We start from the raw sequence: 21,645 nt of genomic DNA, 5'->3' as shown, positions 1-21,645 counted from the left end.
TCTTCCTCTATCAGTTTGTGTCTGTGCTCGGGGGTTTTTCAGGGCAGCCATCGTCTGGGACCAGCAGATTTTTGCTGACTTGTCTCTGAAAGGTCCTCTCTACCATCTTCTCCAGACTGGGGATTTACAAGTATGGACAATGCCCTTGTGAGGTATGTTACATGATAAGATCTATTATTTAATTCAAAGGCCAGGCCAAAGGGGAAGGTCCAGCGGTACCGTATATGGTCTTCCCTTAGTCTATCCATGGCGCTATGTCTTGGAACAGGGAGCAAGTTTCTCCCTAAAAAACATTACCTTGTCAACTTTTTGTGAGGCTTGGAGGATGGCTTCTTTGACCTTGAAGAAATGTAGCTTACAAGAATATCTCTTGGTCGGGTCTTGTCCGTGGGTGTGCTGCTGCCCACTCTGTGGATTCTGTCTATCTTTATCTTAAGATGTGTTTTGTTCATTATCGCCTGGAACAGGCCCACCACAAATGCCTCAAGGTCTGACCCCTCCGCTCCTTCTGCAAGATTTCTGATCCTGGTGTTGTCTCACCGCGCACTGTTTTCCATATCTTCTTGTTTGTGTCGCTGTTTGAAGTTCCATCTGGAGTGTCTGCGTGAGAGCGTCCAGCTGGTTGAGACGAGTCTCCATTTCTTCAGTTTTCGTCTCCCCGTCTAAAATTCGGGCGCCTATGGAGTCTACATCTTGCCGCAATGTGGATAGTTTATCATTAAGATTTGCCTGTAATTTTTCACGTGAGGAGGCCATATCGGTCTTCAGTTCTTCTTTTTAAGGTCTCTCAGGGAAGTCATGAGGTCATCCCGCATGCGGGCCATCTCCTCACTCTGCTGTGCTGTTCCCCCCCCCCCCCTCTCCCCCCCCTCCAGAGGTGAGAAGTAGTTGGAGACCCTGTTAGAGTTTTGTTTCTTGGGAGGCATGTGTAGGAATAAGTACTCCTTACTTCTTCTATGGTTAATTTTCGCTCTGCAGCTTCTCACGTGATCTACCGTAGTTTCCACCTATCGCTCCCACACAACCACTTCCTGCCTCATTCTGTTAAGTGTCTCTTTTCTGTAAGTTTTGCCGCTCCGCAGTGTGATCTGGGCTCCTTTACAGCAAACTCACGGCTTCCGGGTGTCTAAGACCTTTCTTCCGTTTGTTCTTCTCTAACCCTCATTCTGAAGGAGAACTGCCAGTTCCTCAGGTCCGATCTGGAAGTGCTTCTAGATCAAAGCTATGAAGGCTGCATGCAAGTGATCTTTAATGGAAAATGGGTAATTGTAGAGTTCAGACTTCTTTCTGCCTGTTCGGGAATCCCTAGGTCTTTTCATCCCGTGTTGGCATGATTTAAACCCTTCGCTGCCAGGCCTTTTCCCCCTCCTGTGCCAGGCCTTTTTTTACCTATTTGGGGCAGTTCGCGCTTAGGCCCTCATAACTTTTTGTCCACATAAGCTAACCAAGCCAAATTTGCGTCCTTTTTTTCCAACATCCTAGGGATTCTAGAGGTACCCAGACTTTGTGGGTTCCCCTGAAGGAGGCCAAGAAATTAGCCAAAATACAGTGAAAATTTCGTTTTTTTTTCAAAAAAATTGGAAAAAGTGGCTGCAGAAGAAGGCTTGTGGTTTTTCCCCTGAAAATGGCATCAACAAAGGGTTTGCGGTGCTAAACTCAGCAGCTTTCAGGAACAGGCAGACTTGAATCAGAAAACCCAATTTTTCAACACAATTTTGGCATTTTACTGGGACATACCCCATTTTTGCAATTTTTTGTGCTTTCAGCCTCCTTCCAGTCAGTGACAGAAATGGGCATGAAACCAATGCTGGATCCCAGAAACCTAAACATTTCTGAAAAGTAGACAAAATTCTGAATTCAGCAAGGGGTCATTTGTGTAGATCCTACAAGGGTTTCCTACAGAAAATAACAACTGAAAAAGAAAAATATTGAAATTGAGGTGAAAAAAACATAAATTTTTCTCTACGTTTTACTCTGTAACTTTTCCCTGCAATGTCAGATTATCGAAAGCAATATACCGTTACGTCTGCTGGACTCCTCTGGTTGCGGGGATATATAGGGCTTGTAGGTTCATCAAGAACCCGAGGAACCCAGAGCCAATAAATGAGCTGCACCCTGCAGTGCGTTTTCATTCTATACCGGGTATACAGCAATTCATTTGCTGAAATATAAAGAATAAAAAATTGCTATCAAGAAAACCTTTGTATTTCCAAAAAGGGCACAAGATAAGGTGTTGAGGAGCAGTGGTTATTTGCACATCTCTGAATTCCGGGGTGACCATACTAGCATGTGAATTACAGGGCATTTCTCCAATAGATGTCTTTTTTACACACTCTCCTGTATTTGGAAGGACAAAATGTAGAGAAAGACAAGGGGCAATAACACTTGTTTTGCTAATCTATGTTCCCCCAAGTCTCCCGATAAAAATGATACCTCACTTGTGGGCGCCCGCGTCGGGAAACGCCCCAAAGCGCAACGTGGACACATCCAATTTTTTGAAAGAAAACAGAGGTGTTTTTTGCGAAGTGCCTACCTGTAGATTTTGGCCTCTAGCTCAGCCGGCACCTAGGGAAACCTACCAAACCTGTGCATTTCTGAAAACTAGAGACCTAGGGGAATCCAAGATGGGGTGACTTGTGGGGCTCGGACCAGGTTCTGTTACCCAGAATCCTTTGCAAACTTCAAAATGTGGCTAAAAAAACACGTTCCTCACAGTTCTGTGGCAGAAAGTTCTGGAATCTGAGAGGAGCCACAAATTTCCTTCCACCCAGCGTTCCCCCAAGTCTCCCGATAAAAATGATACCTCACTTGTGTGGGTAGGCCTAGCGCCCGCAACAGGAAACGCCCCAAAGCGCAACGTGGACACATCCAATTTTTTTGAAAGAAAACAGAGGTGATTTTTGCAATGTGCCTACCTGTAGATTTTGGCCTCTAGCTCAGCCGGCACCTAGGGGAAACCTACCAAACCTGTGCATTTCTGAAAACTAGAGACCTAGGGGAATCCAAGATGGGGTGGCTTGTGGGGCTCGGACCAGGTTCTGTTACCCAGAATCCTTTGCAAACTTCAAAATTTGGCTAAAAAAACACATGTTCCTCACAGTTCTGTGGCAGAAAGTTCTGGAATCTGAGAGGAGCCACAAATTTCCTTCCACCCAGCGTTCCCCCAAGTCTCCCGATAAAAATGATACCTCACTTGTGTGGGTAGGACTAGCGCCCACGAAAGGAAATGGCCCAAAACACAACTTGGACACATCACATTTTTTCATAGAAAACAGTGCCTACCTGTGGATTTTGGCCTGTAGCTCAGCCGGCACCAGGGGAAACCTAGCAAACCAGCACATTTTTGAAAACTAGAAACCCAGGGGAATCCAAGATGGGGTGACTTGCGGGGCTCTGACCAGGTTATGTTACCCAGAATCCTTTGCAAACATCAAAATTTGGCCAAAAAAACACTTTTTTCTCTCATTTCGGTGACAGAAAGTTCTGGAATCTGAGAGGAGCCACAAATTTCCTTCCACCCAGCGTTCCCCTAAGTCTCTCGATAAAAATGGTACCTCACTTCTGTGGGTAGGCCTAGCGTCCACGAAAGGAAATGGCCCAAAACACAACGTGGACACAACATATTTTTTCACAGAAAACAGAGGTGTTTTTTGCAAGGTGCCTACCTGTGGAGTTTGGCCTGTAGCTCAGCCGGCCCGGGGGGGGGGGGCAGAAATGCCCTAAAATAAATTTGACCCTCCCTCAAAACTCACCTGCCCGGGAGCGACCCTTGCCTACGGGGTCCCTCCCCCTGCGTGACATTGGCGCCAAAAAACAAATCCCCGGTGCCTAGTGGTTTCTGCCCCCTTGGGGGCAGATTGACCTAAAATCCCCCAATCTGCCCCCAAGGGGGGCAGAAATGGCCTAAATACAATTTGCCCCCCAGGGGAGCGACCCTTGCCTGATGGGTCGCTCCCCATCTCTACAAAAAAAAAAAAAAACACAATTTTTTTTCCCCCTGGCGCCTAGAGGTTTCTGCCCCCAGGGGGGGCAGAAATGGCCTGATATAAATTTGCCCCCCCCCAGGGAGCGACCCTTGCCTAAGGGGTCGCTCCCCTTGCGTGAAATTCACGCAAAGAAAAAACTCCCTGGTGTCTAGTGGTTTCTGCCCCCCTTGGGGGCAGATTGGCCTCATCAAAATAGGCCAATCTGCCCCCAAGGGTGGCAGAAATGGCCTAAATATAATTTTCCCCCAAGGGGAGCGACCCTTGCCTAAGGGGTCGCTCCCCACCTAAAAAAATAAAATAAAACATAAAAAAAAAAAAATTATCCCTGGTGCCTAAAGGTTTCTGCCCCCCCTGGGGGCAGAAAAGGCCTTCCCGAAAAAATGCCCCCCCTGGGAGCGACCCTTGCCCAAGGGGTCGCTCCCTTATGTCAATATCCCTGGTGTCTAGTGGGGTTTCAAAAGCCGGATTGCAAGCAATCCGGCTTTTGAAACCCTCGGAGAGACTTCAAAGGGAAGGAAATACATTTCCTTCCCTTTGAAGCCCCTCCGGGCCTCCCCCACGTGATTGAAAGAGAAATGCAAAGCAGCGCGATGGGGGAGGCCCCTGTGACTAATCAGCGCACGCTCGCGCGCTGACGTCACAGGGGGGGTGGGGGGTGGGAAGGTCTTCCCCTTCCATCCCCGCCTTGGGGGGGGGGGGGGGGGGGAAGGGGAGGGGGCGCTTGCGCTCCCCCAAGTTCCCCTGTGCCTTGGACGAGGTGATCTCGTCCAAGGCACAGGGGAACTGTAGCCTTGGACAAGATCATCTCGTCCAAGGCACAGAAGCGGTTAATACCTCTGCCCGGTCGCCATTTTAGGGTCAGGCATTAGCGTGCCTGATCTTGCTTTTGGGGGACCCCATAGGTGATACTCCATTCGCTGCCTGCACCAGTTGCTCCTTGTTCCCCTATTGCGGGGGCGGTCTCAGGGGGGCAGGCCTCTCTCACCCACCTTCTCTGCTGATTCTGACGTCCAGTGTTCCAGCGCCGCAACCGAGGCCCGCACCCAGAGATCCACCTCACAGTTCTCTCGGCGTCGGCAGAGCTATCATAGTTAGCGGGGGTCCCGTTTGCACTGTCACCCCTCACATCCCTTTTTAAGCACAATTTATGTTTCGATTATCGCCGAAATGCCCAGCTTTGATCAAATGTTAGCGGAGCCGATGGGAATCACGTCCCGGAGGCCATCCTGGCACTGCCCAACGGTCCGTTTTTACTGATTTTTACAGATAAATACAGATGAAAAGCAATGTGTTTCCTGTCTGTATTTATTTTTAAAAGCAGAAAATACTGAAAATTGTGCTTCAAATGAGTGACTTTCCATGCTAATTGTTGTGAATTCCAAGGCGACAAATGAGCAGATAGCATGGAGAGTTAAAAGAACATATTAAGATATGTTTGAATATAGGCATATGCTAAAATATATTTGTAGTAAATTTCTAACCTTTACCTGTGGGTGTATTGTTTTGCTATTGTTGACTGCTGAGTTTGCTAAAATGCAAAAGGCATCACAGTATGTTGGTTAGTTAAATAAATGTGGAAATGTACCATTTTTGACTACACTTATTTGCAAACCACAAAATAAATATGGATAAATACTAATAAGATGGCAAAAAAATTAATATGGATAACAGATAGAAATGTAAAAAATATATATATATGATAAAACCGGGAGCCCTATTTATAATGCTGAAATCCAGATGGTTTGTTGCACAGTTAGCTACCCCTGTCAGGTGTTATCCAGCCTAAATGTTCTACAAAATTAATGCAAACAACATTACAAAGTCTGGTATTCCACAGCAGGCAATACTAGTGAAGATGGACAGAACAGGCGCAACAGAAAGGTTTGCTTTTGAGAATTAGCCCTTTTTCCATAACTAATCCAGATAACACTAAGAACCTGTTCATGTAGCAGTGGTGGTTGGTCTGTCTGAACCCACTGAGGCCTGAGGATGGCAGTACTTTAAATCTTTGAATGTCACATATCGTAAGCATGCAGAAGGAGTATTTGGACAAATGTGGTGATGTTTCTGAACATGCTAAATTTAATTGTTCGTACTAATCAATTTTACACCCCACTTTCTGATGTCTCAAAACAGCACAGTTGCAAGCTTCTGTTTAAATCCCTTGGCCTCCAGAAGTGGCTGGGGCAATAGCTGAGGCCAATGAGATAGAACAAGTGTACAGTTATTTAGTTATCACCAGAACCGTTCCTCCCACCAGCAGATACCAGAGATCTGCTCTTCATGAGATAAAGAAATGTAATGCCATATTGATCTATATGTCTCTGATTCTCATTGAAATTAGATGCTTAATATTTTCAGTAGTTTGCTCAAAACATCATACGGTAGCTTTTGCCAAGGACTAGGACTCTTATACACAGATGTAATGAAGAATGACATATTCCAGGTTTGTAGTTGGAGGAAGACTGGCTTACAGGGACATGGGGACATTTCGTGATAGCCCAACTCTCCTGCAGGTCGAAATGTCAGTGCTTGTTTGGCACATGGTTGAGTGTACTCAACCCTAACACCTTTCTGCAAGTATTGGTCTTTCTAGGGTGTTAGGTGGACATGTCTAACAGATAAACAGTGTTGCAGAGAAGAGTCATCGCTGTAGACTGTAGGTTCATGTGACGTCCATTTGTGGTTCCAGTGGCCAGAAGATGAAGTAAACGTTGCAGAGGATTCCTGCTGGAGTCTTGTATGTCAAATCTGAGAACCCACTCAAGAAAGAACCATATAGCCCTGAAAGGGGGATTGGTCACCTAACCAGGTAAGCACCTATCAGGAGGGAACTCTGACGTCACCTGTATGGCCTGGCCACTCAGATGCTCCCAGAGTTCCCTGCCAACCTTGGAAACAAGATGGCAGAACCCAGGGACCCTCTTAAGGAGCGCTAAGCACCATCCCTGGTGTGGAGATGGACATGGGAGTGGTCACTCCCCTTTCCAGTGTCCAGATTCATATGAGAACAGGTGGTGGGGGCTTTGTTGTGGGGGGGGGGGGGGTGGCTCGGTGCCTTGGTTTGGGGGAGAGAAATGGGGAGGGGAGGAAATGGAGTGGTGTCTCTGAACAGGTGTGGACTGGTTTGTGCACGGAGGCTACCCCTCCTAAGCCAGTCACACCTATTTTCAAAGGAAGAGGGTGTTACCTCGCTCTCCCAAAGGAAATCCTTTGTTCTGCCTTCCCGGGCTTGATCAGATCAAGCAGCAGGAGGGCAGAAACCTGTCTGAGGCGTGGCATCAGCTTGGGCTGCACAGGAAACCCTGTAAGACCGGTGGTAGCAATGCTGGGGGTCCTCTAAGGAGCCCCCAGAGTGCATGGAATCATACTTCCTATACGTGCAACAGTATTGGGGTATGATTCTGACATGTTTGATACCAAACATGCCCAGGTTCGGAGTTACCATTATGTAGCTGGACATAGGTAGTGACCTATGTTCAGTACACACTTAAAATGGCATCTCCTCACTCACAAGGTCCAGGAAAATGGGCCTGGAGTTTGTGGGGGCAGTGCATGGGGTGACCTCACACTCTTGTACCTGCATCCTGCCCTCTGGGCTGAGAGACCCTGCCATAGGGGTGACTTACAGTGACCTATAGTAAAAACGGGTGCATGCACCCGTTTAATGCAGACTGCAATGGCAGGCCTGCAGAATCCTTTGCATGGGCTCCCTATAGGTGGCAGAATAACTGCTGCAGCCCATAGGGATCCCCAATTACCATAATGCCCTGGGTACCTAGGTGCCATATACTAGGGATTTACATGGGGTGGTGGAGGCAGTATGCCAGTTGTGGGGAGAAAAAGGTACAGTTAACAATTTAGAAGGGAGAGAGCATAGTCACTGGGGTCCTGCTTAGCAGGATTCCAGTGAATACAGTCCAACACACTGACAACAGTCAGAAAATAGGGGTAACCATGACATGAAAGAGGGTACTTTCCTACAACGTCAGAGTTAGAAAGTGCACATTGTGTGTTTATGTTGAGGCCAGTGAATTACTTTCAAATGTTGATATAGTCAATAGAACGGACTAACCTTCTTACTTGTAATATGTATTGTCATTATAATCAACATTGCCTCTTTACGGTTTCCCTTGTCACGTTTTAGTCAGGAAAGTAAAACTGCTTTGCACACACACCTATGCCAAGTGTAGAATAGGATGGCTGTCTACCATCCATTGTGCTGTGTTCCTGATTTTTTTTTTTTTTTTTTTTTTTTAACATGTCTGCATTGTGCCTTTTTTGCATATCTTTCAAACAACACTCCTTTTAGCTTCTAGCCTAGAAGTACATGAATTTGGTAACTTATCTATCTGACCAGTCATTTACCCCACATATAAACTCTGTATAGAGATCAACCATTGGATTCCCTTTACACTCCACAATAGCTCTTGTGTTATTCTGGATGTCACTTTTAGCTGCAATTTAAGATATTGCAAACATGGTACAAATATCTAAGTATCAATATGGAAATCTGTCTGATATTCATAAATAGATTATATCTGCAGATTCCCAGTCCAGAACTTTAAATATTCGTTTACTGATTCAGAAATAATTTAAACAAAGAATACATGCTTATGTGGGGGGGGCATCATTTTCATTTTTAATGCAGCTAACTTAAATTTCCTCTTGTGGCAAAGTACTTTTGACTGAATACACCACTTTAAATTAGTATTTTTAAACTGGTCAAAAAATGATCAGAGTGTTGAGCCTAAGGTAGTAAGACTGAAATTTAATTCTGCCACTTTAGAAATTGTTGAGTCGTACCTGTCCCTTCCTGTCCTGCAGATGCACTCTGGTATATATGTTTTTTTTATCACTCATAGCTAGAACCCCTGAATACAGCATCCTTTTCTGGAGGCTACATTTGACTAGAAACTTCAGTTGCAGTTTTCATTACTCATCCTTTTTGTAAAGATAGGACCTGTGCTACGGTTATTAGTTCTCTGCTCTTTGTCATTACATTTATTGGGGCGTAGGGGTGGCAGGGGAGTCTAAATGAAGCGAAGGAAGTATAAGCTTGACTTTTGCGCTGCAGTCTTGTTTGTCAGATAGCAAAAGTCAAATATGGCCAGAGGTACTCTGTGGGTGAATGAGGAAAATAATGAGTGGGTTGACCTCAAGGTTAACATTGGGCAGGTAGGGAAAATATCTAAGTCTACTTCTTCAAACAGGAAGAAGAAACAAATTCCTTTTTGTGTGCCATTGTTGTAACCAGTTGTGGCCCAGTTCAAACTTCCCAGATGAAACATCAGCTGCCACTTGATGATGAGGTTATCAAGATCATCCTGTAATGCTGAGGCACTGCTTGTTGAAATCCTGCTCAATATCTAGGTTGGTCTGAGATTTATCCATTAATTCATTAGACAGAGGCCTCATACCTCATTGTCAAGCAAAAGGTTCTGGAAAAGGATCAGAACCCTTTCTCCCTCTCAAGACCTGTTGCGGTCTCCGCTAAGAATCTCCCATGGATTTGTGCAGCAGATGATTATTGGACAGTATCACCACATCCAGCTACTTCACTGAACACTGTAAAATAACCGTTACAGAATGTACCTTCACTTTAATCAGCTCTTCCAAAGCTGCCTGTTCCCTCCAGGAATGGGTACAATCATGCAACATGGCCATCCTCAAAAGACCTTCTGGAGGACAGACTTGGAACTGAACAAACCATTTGGGAACTCATGATAGACAATTAACACAGAGATGATCACTCTAGGATCGAGGTACAGTGTCCTAAAAAGGACACTGCTGTAATGACTACTCGTCGGTACACACCTAAAGCATGTTTCCAGTTGGGGTTCACTTTGTCTTCAAACAAGGATACTCTTCCTTTCCAATTTTTTTTTTTAAATTTTTTTTTACCATTAGATGTTGCTGAGGTTACTAGAGAGCAGTTCAAAAGTTCATAATTAATACTATGCAGTCTTCATGTATTACATCTCTATTATGTATTATAAAAGTCTCTGTTTCTGAAGCCACAAACCGGATCAGTGGTAACCTAATATATAAACTATCCTGACTATTTTTTTTTTTAATTTGTGGAAAGCAAAATGTAGATGAATAGTGCTCTAGATTCGGAATCTCATGCGTGGCACCTCTCCAATAGATTCTCTAGTTGTCTCTGCAGTGAAAAAACTTCAAATTGCTTATGACCTCCACTTCCACAGAATGAATTGCAATAGAGTAGATGGACAGACTGGAACAAAAACAGGAAAGTATGCAAGACATAAACCATTGTTTAGGAGATCAAGCCTTTCAGCACGTCTGGGTCTCTGTAGTCAGGATCTCTAGGAGTTGGTGCAACAAATTGTGAACCTGCTGCCTAGAGAAAAAGGATTGGCAGAAGATTCTCAAGGTGGGCGGTGTGATTTAAGATCAAACCATTAACTCAGTAAAAGACAGCAACTCTGACACTTTACTACTGTGATGGACTATGACGTAGTGATTGTGACTATGAGTAACTCTTTCAAGCTCATCTTTTAAATCTTGTCATAAGCGTTCGGTCCAGAGAATGAAAATTGAGGTTGGGCCAGAGAAAAAGGATTTTCGTAAAGTCCAATAACAAACCTGCAGATCAAGCAACATCTCTTTCAAAGTCTATAGTTGAAAGGCTGCAACCGTTGCAGCCCTTGCATTAACAATAGAAACCCTTTTGTCAGCCCCACGGATCTCCAAATAGAAAAGCCTTCTGTAGCTGGAGGAAATACACCTTTTCTTTAGCAGTGACCACATTTAGCCCATTTAGTACCTCAATGGGCTTGAGTTGATTATTCTCCCAGCTTGGTAATATAACAAGATGTGGGTGCTTGATCACAATTTGATTCCACTGCTTTTTAGCCGCCATACCACTAATGCTTGTTAAGGCCTGTACACTTTAACTGGGTGGCGCAGGAGATGGAATTTCTCTTAGCAAAAATAGTAGAGAGAAAGTTGAAACTCACTAGAAGTGCATCTTCTGCTATTTATAAGTCCAAAAGAACAGGGCACAACACACGATTTGCAACCAATCAAGGGTGCCCAAAAAGCTGATGATTTGAGAAATTCAGTATATACTGGCTCTTCGTCAGATCCTGCCTCATCTATCCTATGGACATTTAAAGTAAGGTTGTGTCCTCCAACTCCAATTATGTACTGGGCATAAGGCACACTTAAAATTGTTTCAGATAATACCTAAGCAGATCAATGTGTAAATGTAAACTTCGCTCCTTGATGATGACCGATCTAGGGTTTTTGCAGCCTTGGACACTAAAGTTGCAGTGTTCCTTTGGAGGACAAACCTAGCTGCAACATTCGAAGGCAACTACTTGTCCGTTAGTCCTAGAAGTCTTCTCTCTGCATTTGCAACAAGGTCTAGCTGATGATTGCTTTCGAGCATTGGGAGACTTAAAACAACGGATCTCAGTGGGCAAGACAGCCTTTCAGCCATGATCACATTAGGGGCAGAAGATGAACATGCATCAAGGTGTCTTGTTGTAGAATGCTCCTCCTTATCCGATAATTGATTCCCTTGAAGGCTGGAGAGCCACTTTGGCTTTTCATCACATGACAAATGGTTGCAAGGGGAGCAGATCTACCACACCAGTTTGGCCAAGCTAGTGACTGGTCCCTCAATTCCTAACTGAAATTACCAGATGATTACATGGCCGATTTCTCTTCTCCCTGAAATTTCCTCCAGCCTGCTAAACTGACGGTTCCAGGAATATGACTAAGTTCCCTCGAGAGCTGCTAACAGGAATTGGTTGCTGTTGAAATTTTCCGCATCCCAGCAGGTCCCGTTCCAGGACTTTAGCACTTGACAGACATCTGTAGGAGCAACACACGTGAACTACTTTCAAACACCTTTAAAGCCTTGTCCTTCCCAGATAGCAACTTATTTGCCACTGAAACAAATCTTAAAATTCAGCATCCGGTAACCCAGATCCTCATTTCTAAGAGAACTCAATTTCAATAGACTGATTTAAAACCATTTTTCTCACAGTTTTCTTCCAACTATCTTAATTCCATATAATTGCCAAGTTCAAACTGTGCATGCCAAAGATGATCCTCTTTGCACTAGACTGGTCGGATCAGTCCCCAACTCCAAAGAAGTCACAGCATGTTTTTGTGGACAACCGCCCCTCTCCCTTGATACTGAGAGTAACATATAGGCTGCCTCTTCCACCATGCTAGAACATATCTTGAAGTCCTGCCTGAAACCTGTAGTGACCAGTGGTGGCCGGCAGCTTTAGGAGAGAGGGGGGCGGGCGGGACACACACGCACATTCTTTCAGACACACACACACACACACACACACACACACACACACACACATCCATTAACAACACTCGTACCATTCAAACATGCACGCACGCACGAAACATTCATTTTAAAAGATCGCACGCATTCATTCTTTCACACACACACGCAGGCACATCCATTAACAACACTCATAACACTCAAACATGCACGCGCGCACCAAACATTCAATTTAAAACAACACACACACACTTACACTTGGGTGCGCCTAAAAGCACTAATTAGATAAATAGTGATTTCTCTTCATTAAGTCTGAGACATAAAATACCTCTAGACTTCTCAAGTTATTTTATCATTAAGTGCATCATGAATGTGGCCTGAATATACCGGCATGTTCACTGACATGAAGCAAGACTAAATGTTTGGTGTTACTTATCTTTATACCACAGTTGTTCAGTTTAGTGCTCCTCGTTGAGGCTAGCAGCTTGATCACCATAGTGAATAGTAGTGAATTCAGCGGACCCCCTTGCTGGTATCCTATATAGTCTCCATGTATCTTACACCACAGAGTTGGTTTTCTCCCTGTCGTCAGGAAACCAGTAAAAATGTCCAGCTAGCTAATAAACTGCGGCCACAATTTAATCATTCAGAGATCATAAAAGGATAGTTCCATTCAATTGTGTCAAATGCTTCTTCTGGGTCTACTGATGCCAAAATCTGCCATTCATATGTTTCTAGTCTTCCCTCATGTAATTGTTGACAAGTGTTCCTAAAGGGTATGAAACCACCTTGATATTATGGAGCAATGATAGGGATTACCAACTGAAGTCTTAAATTGCACAATTTTGCCAAAACAAGTGTTTATCTAAATTGTCCTTATTAATTTGACTTGTCTTCTAGGTATACCAATTGTAGCCTTATCAAATATATGGAAAAGCACAAAGTAAAACCAGATAGTAAAGCATTCCACTTGGTAAGTATTGTACTAAACACATTCATCTATTTAATGTCCACATTGATTCAAAACTGGTTGCTTCTTTTGGAAAGTGAGCAGTCTGGTGCGGCGTTGAAGTAAGCTGCTGTGTGATTGTGGTGGTATTAATGTTACTTTGAATGCTAATGTCAGCACACCGTTTTAAATGTATATTTGGTTTGCAGACTTTGCTTATGAAGCTATGATACAGCCACCTGTACCAGCTTCTAATTGACTGTTACACTACTCTTGGTCAAGCCATATTATCTTCTTACATGTTGGATACTATTGCTTGCTGATGAGGGCCCGAAACCGGAGTTAAACAAGTATATGTTATGTGCCTCTACTCTCCTTTGGGGTGCACAATTGTGTTTCAGCGGCTAGCCAATTGAGACATTCCTTTTTTAGGTTGCAGCCTACCAGACAGCAGAGCTGTCTGGTTGGTTAAATACATCTTGGGGACATTCAGAATGTTGACCTAGGTATGCATTCTGGCCATTGATTGCCATTTGCTTTGTGGTTAGTAACTCATTCTTGCTTTTTATTTGCTGGCTTTATTTGTTTTAGGCTGGCCAGCTTGAGTTCGGTCCCTCCCTTCCCAACACCTTATTCACACAATCCTTCTGAATGGTCCCTTTCTGTAAACAGGGTTGTAAATCTTGTTCTTATCTTGTCACATTTGCTGTGAAAGACAGAAGTCAAATGACAGGTGCTGTCTTCCAGGGGTGCTTGTTTACATTTCTTTCTCTGACTTCAGAGTGAAAGGATTTATGCGACAATCTTGCTGGATAGTGGGGGTACACACGTTTTTTTTCTAGCAGAAAACATTAAATGGACTGTGTATGTATTTCAGAATATCTGAATTATGAATGCACAAAAGAAAGATATTTTTTCACATTTCTGAAGCGTATTGGGAACAAATACTTTAATGTGGTCAAAATGAATCCTTAAACTAGGTGATGCAGTTTCCACACGTTTTTATCTGTGCACTGCATAGTTTTATTAGTAAAACTGTATGCCTGTGCAAATGTAATGGTCACTTCACTAGAAAGTGTTGCCTGTATGGCAGTGTGCTACCAAACCATGAATACTCCACTAATGGCACTTCACTGTACTTTGCACCCTTCCACTCCACTGTACGCCACTTCACATAACTCCTTTCTACGCTACTCTGTACCACTGTACTTTTCGCTACTGCAATCTGCAGTGCTCCCATCTAGGCCACACCAGTCTGCTCTGTACAACTGCACTCTATTCCGCTGTACTCTGACACTCGGCCACACTGCACTCTACTCTTGCACCACTGTGCTACTCTACTTTGCACCACTGTCCTGTGCATCACTCAACTCTACACCACTCTACGCCACTCTACACCACTGCACTCTGCAACAGCACTCTACACCACTCTACCCTAATCTGGCCAGTCTGCCCTGTGCCACTTCACGACATTGTATTGTATGATGCTGAATTCAATGCAACTACACTCTACGTAGCTATACTCTGCAACACTCTACACCAATCCACTCTACTCTATGCCGCTCCAGAATATGCCACTGTATGCGCCTCCACCCTATGCCACTCCAATACACGACACTGCCACGCCGCGCTACAACACTGTACTCCATTCTTTGCCATTCCATTCTAAGACACCCCATGCCGCTCTTCTCCACGCCCTTAAATTTAAGCTATGCTGAACAGCAGCCACGCTGGTGTACAACGTGGCTGAAATGCATTGGCAAAGCCAATAGCTCTTGCATAGGTGAGACATATTGGCTTTGCCAATGCCTGTCAGTTGTTTCTGATTATGCAAGTTCAGCTTGCAGTAGCCCTTTCTGGCATATTGTTGCAATATGAGGCTCATCGGGCTTTAAAAAAAAATAATAGACTTTTTGGTAAATAGTCTGGCAAGTATTTGAGGTCGAAGACTTGGTAGTATGAGCTGTGACTCAAGTGCTCTTTACTGGTTAGTATTGGAGCGCTGAAATAATGAAGTGCTTAAAAGTGTGTTGACAAGATGGTTAAGTTCAGCCTCTGTCTTAACTCGAGCCTGAGGTACCACTGTCTTAAAGAGATGGATAGCCATGTACTATGGCTGGCAATTGGAAAGGATGCTTCAAAGTAGGATCTCACAGTACATGTTATCCAAAGTGAGTCCATGTTGTTTTGCTTCGAAACATGGGTGGAAGAAAAGATGAGGAATCAGTCCCTCTCAGTCCTTTATTTTCCACAGGGTTCTCAGGTTGTTAGTTTTTACAGGTATCTTCTGTGTCCGCACCTTTTCATGTTATGTTAAAAGTACTTATAGCATCGACATGCACTCCACAAGGGATATCCCCATGCAAACAAAAAGGTCACAGGAGAATTAAAAAGCCTAAAATGAACAGTGAACAACAGTTGAGTTGAGAAATAGCCAAGATTTCTGAAGTTGCTGTGGTTTAGTGTTAGACATTGTTTCTCCAGTAGGTGATACCAGTGCCAATGTACAAGAAAGGATAAAGATGTTACTTCTTGCTTTTGTTCTAGCTTTGTTGGTGCATCGAGGGGAGCATATGCCAAGGCTGAGGATCTGAGAATCCTGTCAGGAATGTAAAATCTTGTCTTGGGACTTGACACAACAACTTGAACACAGAACTCATACGCTCTGGCAGCCAATGGAAAGATTTCAGTATCTGTGCAGATGTTGCTCTTTCTGGAGCAGTGCATAAGGATCTTGCAGCAGTATTGTGAACTTCTTGAAGTCTTGTTAGGGACTGTTCTTCCAGTCCCATGTAAAGAGTGTCACTATAGTCCAGCCGGCATAGTATGAGTACCTGAGTAATGGATTTCTGCAATTCAGTGGAAGCCAGTTGAAGGATTGGCAGAGCATCCACAAAGTACCATAGCAAGCACAAAAGCCTTTACCAGCTCCTTTATACTACATTTAATGTCTATTAAAATACCAATTTTCCTGGCTACAGAATTAGGTACAGGTTCCTCACTGGGTTCCCTAGGAATCAATAATCTGTCCTAAAGCTGTTGGCTCTAGCAAACATAATGATCTCAGGGTTTTCTTTCCACCATTTAACTTCAGTCAGTTCTGTTTCATCCATTGGGCCACTGAGCAAAGACCATCCTGAAATTTCAGTCTAGCCTTTCATGTTCATCTGAGATAGATATTGCTAACAGTGCATCATCTACATAGGATATGATGCTGTAAAATCCACACACTCATTATATTTAGTAATAGGGTCATGTATATATTTAAGAGTGTGAGGCTTAATGATGAACTCAGTGGTGACATTTAGGGAATCGGAGAGTGCTCAGATATAAAAGGTGGCAAGATTGAAACCAGTGAAGGGCCCTTGAATTTATAACGAGCCCATGCAACATTTCTGTCGGAGCAGCATGGAATATGGTATCGAAACCACTGGAGAGATCAAATAGAATAATGGCTGCCAGACAATTTATATCCAGGCTAAACCTAATCTCATTCGTAGCTGAAAGCAGTAGCCATCTCAGTACTGTGGCCGGCCTTGAAATCTGACAGAGATTCGGCAGACTGTTCTTCTCTATTTAGGGTGACCAATTTAGCCGGAAATGGAACAAGGGAGATGGTTTTTATTTTTTTATTTTTAATAACCATCCTTATAGCATCATACAGTCCTATGTCAGACATGTGGATTAGTGTTACACATCAATGCTTTGTGATCCGACTACGGTCTCTGTACATACATTGTATGATATAAGATCTAACAGGAATGATTGGTTCAATAGATTGACAACTACAGCAGATTCAACAGTAAGCCATTACAAGTGCAGTTTCAAACAAAGGGAATTAAAGATGGGGCAGCAGTCGCCTACTCGTATGTCTGCCTTCAGCGTAGTCTCATACCTGTTCTAAGAAATGTTTTCATACTCTGGTAATATGGCCACGCCCCTGTGCAGCACATCTCCCGCAATTTATGCGTTCTAGCCCATAACAAGGGAAGAATGAGGCAACAGTGTCCTGGGTTGTGGTATATTTTGGCTACTGGGTAAATGTCACATTCTCACTTAGGGAGGTCCTCCTGGAACACTTGCACTTTGTCCACTAGTTTGTTTGCAGCTATGTTTGTCTTCTGCAGTTCTTGGATCTACTCTTGCCTTAGCGCTGCCTATTTAACCCTACCCCCACTTTGTTGCAGTGCACCAGTGTCTGAACCCGCGTAGCGTAATGGCTTTCCAGTGCATGGTGATCGACCTGCGAACTGTAAGCAGTGCTAGGTCTATGAAACTGTTTGTGGTGCTCCGGCCTTCCTTAAGCCAAATGGTCCTGAGACGCAACTAACCATAGTGCAGAGGTCCCTGTGCACTGTGATGCCACTTAGAGCGTCCATGTCCTTACGCCACAAATCAGCTGCCACAAGACAATTCCAGAGCGAATGCGCCATATCGGTATCTGGTTCCTGGCACCGTGGGCAGTTTGAGGCAGATCTAAATATTTCACGGGGTGTTATAAGTCTTATTCTGTGGAAGACCTGTGGCTGCTTAGCAGTTGTTTAGGGACAAGTTAATCAGATCCTTTAAGCAAGGGATAAAAAGCTCTAAATGGGTCTTTAATATGGTACCCTGAACAGATTAACTCTATGGTTTGCTCTATGTCTAGAATGGTCTCAAAATTTCCAGGTCTGCATTTAAAACCTGGCTTTAGAAGATCTTCTTAAAGTACTGATTGCAGGCTGGGGGTTTAAATTAGTGTAAATTTTCATATTTTTTCCCAAAAAATGCATCGAGAGGAACAGTGTACAAAGGAGGCCAGGAAGAAGGTCTTACACTCAGTGGGTCAGAAAGCTCTTTAATAATGTTAAAATGCTTTTTATTGGGAGACCCACTTTCTTTGATGCTTTTTGTGGCATATATTCTCCAGGCCATGCTGAACTGATAGAGACTTCTAGTTGCAGATTTCTTACCTTAGAATTTCCCCCAGGTGTCAGACTGGATCCGGAGATTGTTCTTCGCGCAGTACCCTTGCGTGTCATTAGGTGGTGTCGGTCACCTTCGCGGGTGCTGTTGGGAGTCATCCATAGGCGCTGCCTCTGCATCAGTTCTTTTCTTGCCGCACTACGTGCTGATCCGGAGAGAGCTACCCTGGTCTGTTTTTGACCGATTTAGACTTTTTTTTTCTATTTTTTTTTTTAAACATTTTTGGTGCGTCGAGGATGTCCCCAAAGATAGGTTTCAAACCTTGCGTGGCCTGTCACCCCATGATGTCAGTGACGGATCAGCACCATGTCTGTTTGAGGGACCTGGAGCACAACCACAACCGAAGTCATGCTCCGAGTGCCGGCCCATGCACCAGAAAGCCTTCACTCCTCATCGATCCCGGTCTTCCTCGAGAGGAAGGTCTCAAGGCCACTCGCGAAGTCACCACCACCCACCGTCCTCTAAGTCTTCGGGTCACTCAGGTAAGAAGAAAAGGAAGTCTAAGAAGGCTAGGCATCCTTAGACTTCACTCCGTTGCTTGGCTGATGTGACACAGGAGGAGCGTCGATGCTCTAGGCCTCCATCCTCCGAGCCTACTTCTGGGTCTGCTCTGCCCCTCCCTGACTTGCCGGTAGCCAGAGCAACTCCTGCCCAATTGAAAGAATTCTATGAGGCCATTTGTATAATTTTTGGGCAGTCCGACCACCACTTCGGTGCCTTCAGGCCCTGGAGGTTCAGCTGGGGGTCCTTCGAGTTCTGCGCCGGCGGCTCCGGGCACCGTGGTCCCCTCCAGATCCGCTACCGGATCCGTAGTCCTGCACTCTTGACTTTGGTTGTGCTCACGATCGACGTCAACCTGATCCTAATCCCCGACGTCTTGGAACAGTGTCGGGTGACAGCGCCCTCTTCTTCGATGGGATCTATTCACCCCAGGTTGGATTCAGACCCTTTTTCTTATGAGTATGAATATGGGTAAGAATTGGAGGCGTCCCTGGACCCTTATGAATACCAGGTCGACTCTAATATGGACTGGGCACAGGAATTGGGCAAGGCCAGTGGTCTGGATACTTTTTTCCAGACGCTGGCATGCTTTCTCCTCCTACCGTAGCTACGGCGGAGGGAGCCACTTATTCTATGGTGGTCAGTAGGGTGGCTGAGGTCCTTGGCCTCAAACTGCCTACTGTTGAAATCCGGTCTAATCTCCCGGCATAGGTACTTCAACTAGGGCTTCCACATCTGTGCCTCTCCTTCCTCTCAATGAAGCTCTCACTGATGTCCTTCTGGGTACTTGGTCCAGACCCAGCACAGGGGCTCCATCTTCCCACCCGAACGACTCTAAATTCCTGTTCCAACACCCCACACCTGAGAGCCTTGTTATCTAGGCATCCTCGTCATCTGGTGCATTCCCTTCAGCACCTCCGGATCGAGAATCCAAGAGACTGGACCAACTTGAAAACATTTTTTCTTCCTGCAGTCTGGCATTGCGGTCAGTGAACACGCATGCCTTTTGGGCCATAATACTGACTCCCTGAGGGATAAAGTTGTGCACGTTTTGCTGCAGCTACCGGAGGAGGCCCAGACTATTATCTCCTAAGCAGTTGCTGATGGGAGAGAGATGGTGCAGTTCACTATTCAATGTGGGCTGGACACTGCTGTTTCTCTGGGTAGATCGATTGCGTCGGCGGTGGCCTTGAGGCACCACACCTGGCTTAAAACATCTCATTTCTCAGGGAATGTCAATATGGACATGCCCTTTGATGGCATCTGTCTCTTTGGAGGCAAGGTGGACTTGGCACTTGAGAGGTTCAAGGACTCCCGAGCTATGGGTCGGTCGCTCAGCCTTTCGACTGTCCCTCGTCCACAATAGTCCGCCTTTCGCCCCTTCCGTGGACATGGAAGTCGCTTCCTGTCGCATCCCTTTCCCAACCACTGTGCCAGCTTTGCTGTTCAGGCCCTGCATGGCCAGGGACACGGAATCCCGTGGGCTTCTGTGACAGGGAACTAGAGGTCTGCCTGTCCATCCCAGCCCCTGCTGCAGCCTCCAAGCCTTTCTAGTCCGTCCCCCAATCCCAAACCAGTTGGTGGCAGGATTGGCCATCTCCTATCCCACTGGGAATCCATCGTTACAGACAGGTGGGTTTTGCAGATCGTCCGTGGGCAACTCCTTCCCCTTCGAGACTGCCCTCCAGCCATGCCACCATCCTAAGGCTACTTACCAGAAGATCCTCTGGCACTTGGCCAAGGGAGCCATAGAGAGGGTCCCTGAACCATAAGTAGGTTGTAGTTGTTATTCCTGCTACTTTCTGGTGCCCAGAAAGGACAAGGGCTTACGTCCTTTCTTAGATCTTCAGTCCCTCAATCTCATCTTCAAAAAAAGGAGAAGTTCAAAATGCTCACCCTAGCTCCGGTCCCATTTGCCTTTTACCCAGGAGACTGGATGGTAGCGTTGGACTTGCAGGACACTTATTTCCATATCCCCCGTCTTGCCTGCCCAGACACCTACGATTTGCGGTTGTTCACGAGCACTTTCAATTTACGGTGCTTCACTTTGGCCTTACCAGCGCCCCTCAGTTGTTCACGAAAGTGATGGCAATGGTTGCAGCTTATCTGCACACATTGGGGGTTTGTCTTCCCCTACCTCAACGACTGGCTGTTGAAGGAGGACATACCCCAGGAAGTCATCTCCCACTTTCAGAACACGGCGACCCTCCTGCACATGCTGGGGTTTACTACAAATGTCCCGAAGTCACACCTGACTCCCTCTCAGACTCTCCCTTTCGTCGGAGCTGTTCTGGACACAGTGCAGTTTCGGGCCTAACCTCCCGAAAAGCGAGTCCAGGATATTCAGGCTCTGATTCAGGTATTTCAGCCTCTATCCTGGGTTTTGGTGAGAATGACTCTGAGGCTGCTGGGCCTCACGGCCTCCTGCATCCTACTAGTGAGACAAGCCAGATGCATATGTGGGTTGTGCAGTGGAACTTAAAGTTCCAGTGGGCGCAGCATCAGCGAAATCTCTGACATGGTCCAGATCCTGCAGTGGTGGCTTTCAAATCAGGATTGGGTCAACGACAGATCCCTCTCTCTTCCACAACCAGAAATGTCAGTAGTGACAGAAGTGTCACTCCTGGGATGGGGCAGCTACATGGGAGAGGCTGAGATCAGAGGTCTCTGGTCTATGGCGGAGTCTGGACTCCACATCAACGGGAAAGTAGTGCAGGTGATCACGAACAACACTACCACCATGTGGTACTGCAACAAACAGGGAGGAATGGGGTCGTAGACCGTTTGTCAGGAGTCTCTGTGCCTCTGGACATGGCTGGCACATCAGGGCATTACCCTGGTGGTTCAACATCTGGTGGGCTCCCTGAACTTCAGAGAAGACGAACTCAGCCGTCTATACATAGACGATTACGAATGAGGTTTCCATCTGGAGGTTGTGCAAGGTCTCTTTCAGCAGTGGGGAGAGC

General features: G+C 45.4%; 1 protein-coding gene across 5 annotated transcripts in view; it reads left to right on the top strand.

Moving 5' to 3' along the window:
• Positions 1-21,645, top strand: part of CDK8 (cyclin dependent kinase 8) — a 208,581-nt gene that overhangs the window by 130,750 nt on the left and 56,186 nt on the right. For all 5 annotated transcript variants that reach the window (XR_011194600.1, XM_069202230.1, XM_069202228.1 and 2 more), the window contains one exon: positions 13,165-13,237. Coding sequence is in view for 4 of the 5 variants with exons in the window: in XM_069202230.1 (XP_069058331.1) it covers positions 13,165-13,237 (73 nt within the window). In the remaining variant the exon portion in view is untranslated. The remainder of the gene's footprint in view (positions 1-13,164; positions 13,238-21,645) is intronic.

Source organism: Pleurodeles waltl, chromosome 8, assembly GCF_031143425.1.
Source record: "Pleurodeles waltl isolate 20211129_DDA chromosome 8, aPleWal1.hap1.20221129, whole genome shotgun sequence".
In the NCBI taxonomy this organism is placed as follows: Eukaryota; Metazoa; Chordata; class Amphibia; order Caudata; family Salamandridae; genus Pleurodeles; species Pleurodeles waltl.
This window is presented reverse-complemented; position numbering and strand designations above follow the sequence as displayed.